Genomic DNA, 10,661 nt, shown 5'->3' on the forward strand with positions numbered 1-10,661 from the left:
ATTAATTTTAGAAAAGTGAGGTCAAGGTCACAGGAAAGGTCAAGGTAAAAAAGAGTGAAGTATTGTAAAGCTTACATAAGTATGTATCATCATGTAAAGTTTCATTACACAAATTGAATGGTTTCTTTAAAATAAAGCTAAACAGTAATTTAAGGAGGCTAGGGGGTCAACAAATTATTTTTTTATTAACCACCGGTTATAACTTAAATTTGGGGATATGATATCTTAAGCCGTCAACTATCATTTGGCAAAAAAAAAAATTTCATAAATTTTAGTTTTAAAATTTGATCATTTTATCATTTTTATTATACCTTTATATGGAGCTCTTCTTCTAAAGGAGATCAAAATAGTCTAAAAATGGCCGCAACCACCCAGCCTCTTTAAAGAAAAGTTACGTGAAGGTCAAAGGAAAAGTCAAAGTCAAAAAATATTGCTGCAGTTGGATATTTACATCAGTATGCATCAACATATGAACTTTGATAAAAATATCTAGAAAGTTTCTTTGAGCCCAATGGAAAGACAGATGGAAGGGTGGAGGACGGACATGACAAAAACTATACATGTATTCCTAATCATGGTGTGGCATAAAAAACTTGAATCTACATTATATGACGATGTTTCCATCTATCAAGATTATACAAGCAAATTCAAAGAATTGTGGTCCTCTGCTTTCTGTGATTTAGTGAATGGGATGCCATAATTTATGGCATATTATGTCATTGAATATGCACCCATATCATATATCAATTTTTGAAAATTAGGTCAAAGGGGTAAAATCATAGCATGTTCTGAAACATTTTGTTGCAGGTAATGTACATGTCAAATATAAAAGTCATATCTCTTTTGAATCAAAATTTATATATACAATATAATATTTTTGAAAAGTAGGTTAAACTTCTAGGTCAAGGTCACAGAGTCAAAAGTAATGATATATTTAGAAAAGTCTTTTCACATGTAATAAACATGTATAATTTGAATGCCCTTTCTTTTCTCTTTCAAATTGATCAATTTAAAATGTTATTTTTTGGAAAGTAGGTAAAACTTTAAGGTCAAGGTCTCACTTGGGTTAAAAAATCATAGTATATTTAGAAAGTTTTGTGGTAATGTACATGTGAAATAGGAAAGCAGTATCTCTTATTATTCAAAAGTTATGACCAAGGTTAAAGCTGTCAATAAAATGTACAAACTGACAGACAAATGAGATTTAACGTCCCCTCCCTTTCCCCAAAACGGGGGACAATAATGCCCTTGCTGTTCTTGAGAAGATTTATGATGGAAAAAATCCCCTGCATATTTCTTAACGCAAATCAATATTGTGTTTTTATGTCATTTTGTTTGTTATTAAACATCCCTCTCAGGAATTTTTCACTCATATGGAGACACCACCACTTGAAAAATAATGAGGACAAGTTAGATTTGAGGTCAACATTCATTTTAGGAGTTTTCAACCATTAAGACATAAAGAAATATTAACTCGATCCTTCCCCTCACCCCTTCCCAGACCCCTGTTTGTTTATGTATGCAAACTACTACTTGTATTACATTAAAAAAAAATTATACAAATAGTTTAATGTGGTCCATCTCTGAATGATTTTCATTCCTATTCTTAAGGCCTCTGCCAGAAGATAAGTTGACACAAATTCATGAAAAAAATGTCAAGTAATCTTATCATTGATGCACTTTTATTTAATTTAATGCAGTCATATTGTGAACATTTCCAGCTCATTAGGAGTGGGAATGACCTCCAGGGGTTAATTCATAACCTTTATACCATTAAATTTACATAACATAATAACACAAGAAACAAAATTATGGAGAGTCAAATGGAAAAACTTTCCAACTATTTAGGAGTCACATGATCATTTGTCATTACAGGGACAGGGAGTGGATTGGCTGATCGCCCTCTCACCCCCCCCCCCCCCCCCTTGGAATTTGCAGGACTATAATATATACTGGAGGAAATAAAAATGACTTTGTATGCCCTAAGTGTCCCTCCACCTTAGAAAACAGACCCAAACATAACTTCTTTTTTTTTTTTAGCTTCTCAGGAAATTCTGGTCTGGAAACCCCCCTCCCTCCCAGTCCCAGAAAAAAATTCTGGATCTTGTAACTGAATGTAACGTTGATAACGGGGGATAACTCTTCAGAATGTCAAAGCATCGGATGACCTTTGATCCTTTAAACTTGAACCTAACCGTTTGCATTTCAGACTATTTTACCCAAATCTATACCAAAACTTTGTACTTACCGATTGTCATTACAGTCAAAACTGCCATAGCGACCCACTGTATTAAGCGACTCACTGTCATATGTGACCATAAAAATTCCCCCCAACGCTTTTCCCTTTATATTCTACCTGTATTAAACGACCACCTGTCTTACGCGACCAACGACCATGATTCTCCAGACCAATTTTAGTAATTTCAAGCAATTTTTCCTGAATTTAACGACTACATAATTTCCGATTCTTACTTTCGATTTTGGTCGAGCATGCTTCATTTTTGGTTCAAAACAACTATAGACACGCTTTTATTTCATTTAAAAATTATATAATGCGAGTTTTACGAATAAAACAACATCTATAAATGAATATTTTTACTTACGCTTTGATATTTATTGAATAAACATAAAAATCTAAAACATAAACATCACATTTTTCTGTCCAGTTAGTCTAGGTCACCTACACGTTTGTTGCATCGATGCATGGTCTCACACCAAACGTCTAGGAGCATTCCACTATAAATATTTTTACTTCAGAACGAGGGTTATCCAGAATTTGATAAAGCCTGTGATTGGTTGAACAAAAATAAACATTTGACAGCAGAGTTTTGGCTGATCTTAGAATCGACTTTCCTTTAAAAACATCACAGAAAGTATGCCTGGAGAAATTAGCAAATAGGTTCGACATATTTGCAGTGCTAGCTACGGGTTATGGGAAGTCAATGTTATACCGAAATTGATGCTTGAAGTTGAAGATTATTTACAGTGTGCCGTAGTAATTTATATAGGTCATTAGTCATCTGGTACACACAGTGCGTATGCAGGTGTAGGAGTTTGCAGATGAAATAATAATCAGTCTAAATGTTTGAGTACACACTTTCTAATCACTTGCTGAATTTAAAAAAAAAAAGAAATATATAGAATGTTTGACAGTATATGCTTATTTACTTTTTAAATGTAATGACTCAGCGGAGTCGCCATAAAAATTTAGAGTTAACGTTCTTTAACAGCGCCGCCCCGTGGTGAAAATTTTATCTACAGTATGCTCCAAGGCGTTTGAGTGGGGGGTCAAACGACTTGCGTGACCTAGGCTACTGTCCAGTGATCGAGCGCCATTTTGAAACAGACGTTCGAGGTCGATCCCGATGTCATTTCATACTATAAGGATAAATGGATATTCAGCTATAAAACCTGCCTGTTTAACTTTAATTAACAAGTAACTAAATCATAGATGTTTATTTAAGTGCATTGTGTCAACAACGGGTATGAAAACACACGCTAGCTAGCACCCACACCATGTGATAATTGATGTGATTTAAATAGCTGGTCACAAACAGGCAATTAGACACGGTAGTTCAGTAATGAAAAAAAAATTATTTAGGTTGAATAAATATTTCAGTCATAAATATAATTTAATTTGATACCAAGTGCATAACAAAAATCATGATACAGTTTTTTCCTAGCAATATGCAAAACATACTAAGTTATATATAGGCTATCATGTTAAAAAAAAACGGGGGGGGGGGGGGGGGGGGGGGGCTTTGCATTTTTTTTATATTGTATGACAAAATATTAATATTTTCAGATGTTCACAATATTCCCCAATTTTCAAAGGACTTATATGCGGATCAAGAAATTTTTATTTCTTAACAGGATAATTGTGAAAGCATTTTAGAGTTAAGAGTTACCTATTAAAGAGTGGAAATAAACATAAGGTGTTATGAAATACATTCAACATACACATGTGATTTTTTTAGCATTGTATATTTGAACACTGCAAAAAATAAGCAACCTGTATTAAGAGACCACCTGTCATATGTGACCTTTTTTCCTTTCTCCATTGGAAGGTCTCTTAATACAGGTTTGACTGTATTTAGGTCCTGTAATCTTCATGAAATATAATCCAATTAAAACACAAAATGAAATAATTCCTATATGCAACGATGTGTATACCACACTAGTAGCCTACTGCACGTGCAGTGAAATCTAAAAATGATAATGCCAATGGTAAAACTAGTACTTAAGTTGGGTACGTGACGGAAGCCCAATGTGATGCAGGTGTTCAAATACATGTATAGTGCAAGAACAAATTGAACATTATAACTTACGAAAGATGTTTTATCTTAACTTTCCATCTAGGCCTATTTCCAAAAACAGGCAAATTAGGTGTGTTTGTGTGTGTGTGTTGATGGGAGAGGGGTGGGGGTTGACTAAATTGATTGTGTATACATGTATATGGCAGCTTTCAAGAAGTTTAGAACTGCCTTGTCAAATATAAATAAACTTTGCACATTTTGAAAAATTCATCAAAAACTCTTTACACTAATTTGAATAATATTATTTGTTGATTTATAGATATGAGAAAATAGATTTAAAAAGTTCCAATTATGTGCCAAAAATTTATAACCCCCCCCCCCCCCCCTTTATCAAACCTTATTTACATCATTAATTAATTCTGTTGTTTAATTCAGACTAGTAATGAATTAAGGATATGAAATACTTATTAGATGGAGGCCCATGGGTCACATGGTCACCTGAGCATATTATGCTCAATTTGATAAAACATGTAATATGTAAATTATTGAATTATATTGACTTTTTCCTTGGTAAAGCCCAATATGAAGAAGTGTGCATTTAGAGGCAAACACCTTAGTGCGGGTATTACTGTCTCATGACAGCATCTAGTTTGCATTAGATTTTTAAAATACGAGTGTTTTTATGCAAAGCGTCAATAGACAATTGTGAATTTAAAAGAAACAAGAGGCCCAGGGGCCACAGCGCTCACCTGAGCACATCGGCTAGGAAAAAGCACATATCAGATCAGAACTGAAAGTTAACTGAGGGGGGGGGGGGTGAATTTTAACCCCCAGGGGGTCATGATTTGAACAAACTAGAATCTACACTACCTGAGGATGATTCCATATAAATATCACTAACCATGGCTTTGAAGTACTTGAAATGAAGATTTTAAAAGGTTTCCCTATATATCCCAATGTAAAACTTTGGTCGGCTATTTTGGCCCCACCCTAGCCCCAGGGGTCATGATTTGAACAAAATTTGAATCTACACTACCTGAGGATGATTCCACATGAGTTTAATTCATCTTTTCTGGATCAGTGATTCTTGAGAAGAAGATTTTTAAAGATTTTTCCTATATATTCCTATAATAATCTTTGGTCAGCCATTTTTCCTGGCCCAGTGGTTCTTGAGAAGAAGATTTTAAAAGATTTTTTTTATATATTCCTATGCTAAACTTTAGTCGGCCATTTTGGCCCCATCCTAGCCCCGGGGGGTCATGATTTGAACAAACTTGAATCTACACTACCTATGAATGATTCCACTTGAGTTTAATTCATCTTTTCTGGATCAGTGGTTCTTGAGAAGAAGATTTTTAAAGATTTTTCCTATATATTCCTATAATAATCTTTGGTCGGCCATTTTGGCCCCACCCTAGTCCCGGGGGTCATGATTTGAACAAATTTGAATCTACACTACCTAAGGATGATTCCACATGAGTTTCATCTTTCCTGTCCCAGTGGTTCTTGAGAAGAAGATTTTTAAAGATTTTTCCTATATATTCCTATGTTAAACTTTAGTCTGCCATCTTGGCCCACCCTAGCCCCGGGGGTCATGATTTGAACAAATTTGAATCTACACTACCTAAGGATGATTCCACATGAGTTTCATCTTTCCTGTCCCAGTGGTTCTTGAGAAGAAGATTTTTAAAGATTTTTCCTATTTATTCCTATGTTAAACTTTAGTCGGCCATTTTGGCCCCACCCTACCCCTGGGGGTCATGATTTAAACAAACTTGAATCTACCCTATCTGAGGATTGATATGACCAACTTTATGATTTTTGTTCTTCATCGGATGATTTTAAAAGATTTTTCCTATTTATTCCTATGTTAAACTTTAGTCTGCCATCTTGGCCCCATCCTAGCCCCAGGGGTCATGATTTGAACAAACTTGAATCTACACTACCTAAGGATGATTCCACATGAGTTTCACCTTTCCTGGATCAGTGGTTCTTGAGAAGAAGATTTTTTAAAAATGCCATTAATTTTTCTCCAATTCCTGATTATCTCCCCTTGGAAAAGGGCGTGGCCCTTCATTTGAACAAACTTGAATCCCCTTTACCCAAGGATACTTTCTAGCAAGTTTGGTTGAAATTGGCCCAGTGGTTCTTGAGAAGAAGATGAAAATGTGAAAAGTTAACGACAACAACGACGACGACGACAACAACGACGACAGACAACGGACAAATTTTGATCAGAAAAGCTCACTTGAGCCTTTGGCTCAGGTGAGCTAAAAATCCATTATTTTACTCAGAATCACCTTGGCACGGAAATACATGTATGGTTGTTTCAACTGGGTACAATGTAATTAATTCATTCTATAAGTAATAGTTTTATCTTCTAAAGTCCACATTATTTTATTAGCTAAAAAAATAAGCATATTTACTATATAAGTAGATAAATTTACATTAAGATTACACGCGTTTGGTAACAAATACACATGTTTTACGGCAATTAAAATTATATTATTTAAATATCGCTTTAAAACATAGGTATGTGCACAAAAAAAACTGTTTTTATTATTATTTTTAATTATTTATTTATCTATTGTTTATCTATATTTAGCAACTGAAATTAGAATTATAGAATAATAGAATAATTTCAATGCAAGGAAAAGATCGGAGGCATTCCGAATAAATCATTCATCTTGCGTTCACCATTCGTTCATCATTCACTTTGCGCTCGCATTCGGGCTCCTTTCGCATTTTGCGTTCACTCACCGTTCACCATTCACACATCGTTCACCAAGTTGTGTTCAGCGTTCGCACATCATTCACTCACCGTTTGCTAAGTGTTCGTTCACCGTTCAGGTGGGAAAGTAGAACGTTTCAGGGACTGTAAATGTCTATATATGGTGTTGTACACTTCTTCCAAAACAAGTTTGGATTTTAGAAAAAAAACATCTAGAAATATGTTTAGTAATTTTTATATATTTTTCTTTGAATCATCCAAGAATTTTCATCAATTGATGACTTTCAAACAAAAAAAACCCTTAATGCTTGCTGATTTCTGGTCTATGAACATCTTAATATGCTATTGACACTATAATCTTAAATTAAGAATACCATGAAAAATTATCAAAAGGAAAGGTACATTGCCTATGTCCTTAAATAAAGGAGTATTGACTGTACTGTTTTTTTGTTTTTTGATGTTCCATCAAAAGCAGGAAGCCTGATAAAAATTTGTCTGAGGCACAAGCTGAAAATCACTGCTGGTGCTTATCTTAGATATAGAAGGCACTTGGGTTCAATGAGCTAAGTAAAACATAAATTCACACTCATCTCAGAATATTTTACCTTCAATTTTAGATCAGGCAGAACTTCTGAATCACAAGCATCTCTCTCCATCAGCTGTGCTATAAATTTCTCAATCTCAGGTCGGTATTTTCTGTCAAAGTAATAAAAATATATATTCATTCTCACTTATCTCCAAGGCCTGAATAGTTTACAAACATAAATCTTAAAACTCTTAAATGTCTTGCCTTGAAAATCTGTTGTTTTGAAATATGATTTGACATCCTGGGCTTTCCTCATCATGGACATACCTGTAAAAAGGAGAACACACAACAAAGTAATTGATGAAAAAAAAAATACCTGACAAAGATATGATATTGTCATGATATTATCATTTTACTTGGAGTAGAGCTGAATTAAAACAGAAGAAAAATAAATATTGTACTAATAAAATGCAATACATGTACCGATATTTGAATAATTTTACATGCATGCGTACTTACCTAGTGGAATCAATTATATTTGCAAATCTTTTGATTTTATTTCCTGTAAATTCATTAAGGAAAACTAGATGGCATTATTACCTGTAAATTTTTTTGATTATGTATTCTTAATATATTCAGAGACATAAATAACACAGATTTGCAACTAGTCGAATCTTGTAAGACATTCCAATCTCTCTTTATAATTTGCATAATTTAAATCACTTACCATAAATCTTTAAATTTACCCTTGATAACAAAGTAAAACCTTTAAACTTATGTTAAATAACTTTTCAGAATGTTCTTTTTCTGTAAGTCTCTATCTTTAATACCATAACATAGAAGAAATCCAAAATAGCAACAATTAAGGAAGGTCCATACTTTTACAAATCCGGTTTTAATTGCATTACACTGATATGAAATTCTAGTTATCACTTGTCTATTAAATTAATCTTTTTAGATGGTTAATAACAAAACAAGTTATGACAGTAGGTATTTGTTTATTATAGTTTCATTGCACATACAAAGCATCTTATATACATTATTTATGGTAATTAACACTATGCACACTGTCCAATGGATTTTTAATAATTTTATACACACAAAGACACAAAATTCTTTAATTGCTTTCTGGAACTAAAGCTTCATTAATTTTTTTTTCATTAAAAACCAACTTGAGATCTATTGATTTTAAGACTCATCTTCTTACACTTAACTTTTTCAAAATTTTGCAAAGAATTTTTAATCTGATATACCCATTATGGGGGTATACATGTTCAAAAGGCTGTTCTGTTTAATATATGTGGTCAGCCATAATAAATTTTGTATTTTTGTTAACCTTATATATAATTCTAAATAATTTTCAAGAAACAAGAAATATGTCCATAGGATATGAATGCCCCAGCGAGGGTATATTTGTAATGCAACAGGAAAATCTGTATTAGTGTATGAAATTTGATGAGAATATCTTAAATTGAATAGTTTCTTTTCAATACGCAACTTTCGAGATGTATCTCCCTTGGTGCGCTATTTCATTGAGGAGGGGGGTTTCGTTGCCGCGTAATTAGACAGGTGCAACAGATATTTATATATTGGATACATTGCATCATCAATATACTGGTTTATCATAGCTACATGATTGTCAGGATACACTCTACAACTCGAGAATAACTGAATTAATGTAAAGGCGTCATATTTTAAGCAAAAAAAATTGTAACAAAAAAGAAAATGTCAGTGGCAGGGTTCGACACTAATGCTAGCCCGCTGGCCCGGGACAACTGAATACTGAGGTCGGGCTACCAAACATGTCTTTAAACTTGCCCTGCAGGGCTACAGTAAATTTTACCAATTACTCACCAAGAGCAAGAAAATAATTATAATTTACACACAATATACCTGGTAATTGTTACATCTATTTTCAAACCTGTTTTATCATCATAATTATTATTTTTGTAAATCAAAATGTAAACTTTAAAGGTGATTCGAAATACCCTAAATGATTATAAATATGGAATTTTTCGAATAGAGAAACTGTCCTAGGTACAATCATAGAGTATTTTTACCAAAGCCAGAATGCAGGATTTTGCATCTTTATTTTCAAAATTTCCCAGGGGAGGCCCCCCGTACCCCCACCAGCAGGAGGGGGAAATCCCCTCCCACACCTACCCCCCTCGTCGCTTCACTACTCGGCCATCAGGCTTTGGCTGTTGGACAAGTAGTACATGAACAGGGCTAGTAGAAATTAGAAATGGCTACCCCTGCTGACAACTATGGTTTTAAAGTTAGTGTCGATCCCTGAGTGGATGTGAAACTTTTCAGACAAAGGGAGAGATATGGATTCCTAATAAATACAGTACACATGCATTCGATCATTGCATGTCGAAAAATCTAAATTACACATTGATTTTTTTCCTTATTTTAACTTCAAAAAACCACTGACTTTTTAGAAAATGTTTGTACAATTAAGTAAATTGGTTACTTTTTATAAAGACTACAACGTTAAATTTGTATATATGCAAAGTTGAGCTTAATAAAATCATCAAATGCATCACTGTTTAACATTATTATCTTTCTATAAATTTAAAATAAATTTTACGTTCATTTATTTATGCATGTTTGTATACAGAAGCAACCTGTCCCACCTCCATGCTGAAATGGATACTTTTTGCACCTCTGTTGTAGGAGAGTTACAATCTCGAAACTCCCATATTGAAATTGAAATCTAAAAAGTTGGCTATCAGATGATAAATTCTCACCAAATAATGAATAAGTGCATAAGCTTACATAAATATATCTTAAATAGTTTCTTTAAAACTAAGCAAAATGCAAATTTAGGAAAAGTGAGATCAAAAAGGTCAAAGTAAAGGTCAAGGTCATAGGAAAGGTCAATATCAAACATTTCTCATGCAGATGAATAGTTCTCACAAATACGTATCACCATATAAACTTTGCAAAACTATTTGTATGGTTTATGTCAAATTGAGCTAAACGCTAATTTAAAATAAATGTGTTAAAGTCAAAGGTCAAGGTCAATAAATGTTGATGCTTACATCAATATGTATTAGCACATGAAAGAATGTTTGGACTTTAGCATAATGCCGTGGTCCCTTTTTTATTATTTTACACCTAACCCATACTTTGTTATCTGTGT

At 33.4% G+C, this 10,661-nt stretch overlaps 1 protein-coding gene across 1 annotated transcript in view; it reads right to left on the minus strand.

Annotated features, from left to right (window-relative positions):
- The window catches only part of LOC134251221 (zinc finger CCHC domain-containing protein 8-like), a 53,350-nt gene extending 45,187 nt beyond the window's left edge, over positions 1–8,163 (minus strand). The window contains exons 1-3 of the mRNA XM_062733607.1: positions 8,033–8,163; positions 7,778–7,840; positions 7,593–7,683 (exon numbers count right to left, since the gene is read on the minus strand). Coding sequence (XP_062589591.1) covers positions 7,593–7,643 — 51 coding nt within the window. The 5' untranslated portion in view covers positions 7,644–7,683; positions 7,778–7,840; positions 8,033–8,163. The remainder of the gene's footprint in view (positions 1–7,592; positions 7,684–7,777; positions 7,841–8,032) is intronic.
- Between the last annotated feature and the right edge of the window lie 2,498 nt (positions 8,164–10,661).

The sequence above is a fragment of the Saccostrea cucullata genome, unplaced genomic scaffold (assembly GCF_032062105.1).
Source record: "Saccostrea cucullata isolate Sc308-1 unplaced genomic scaffold, CSIRO_AGI_Scuc_v1 ctg2386, whole genome shotgun sequence".
Classification (NCBI taxonomy): domain Eukaryota; kingdom Metazoa; phylum Mollusca; class Bivalvia; order Ostreida; family Ostreidae; genus Saccostrea; species Saccostrea cuccullata.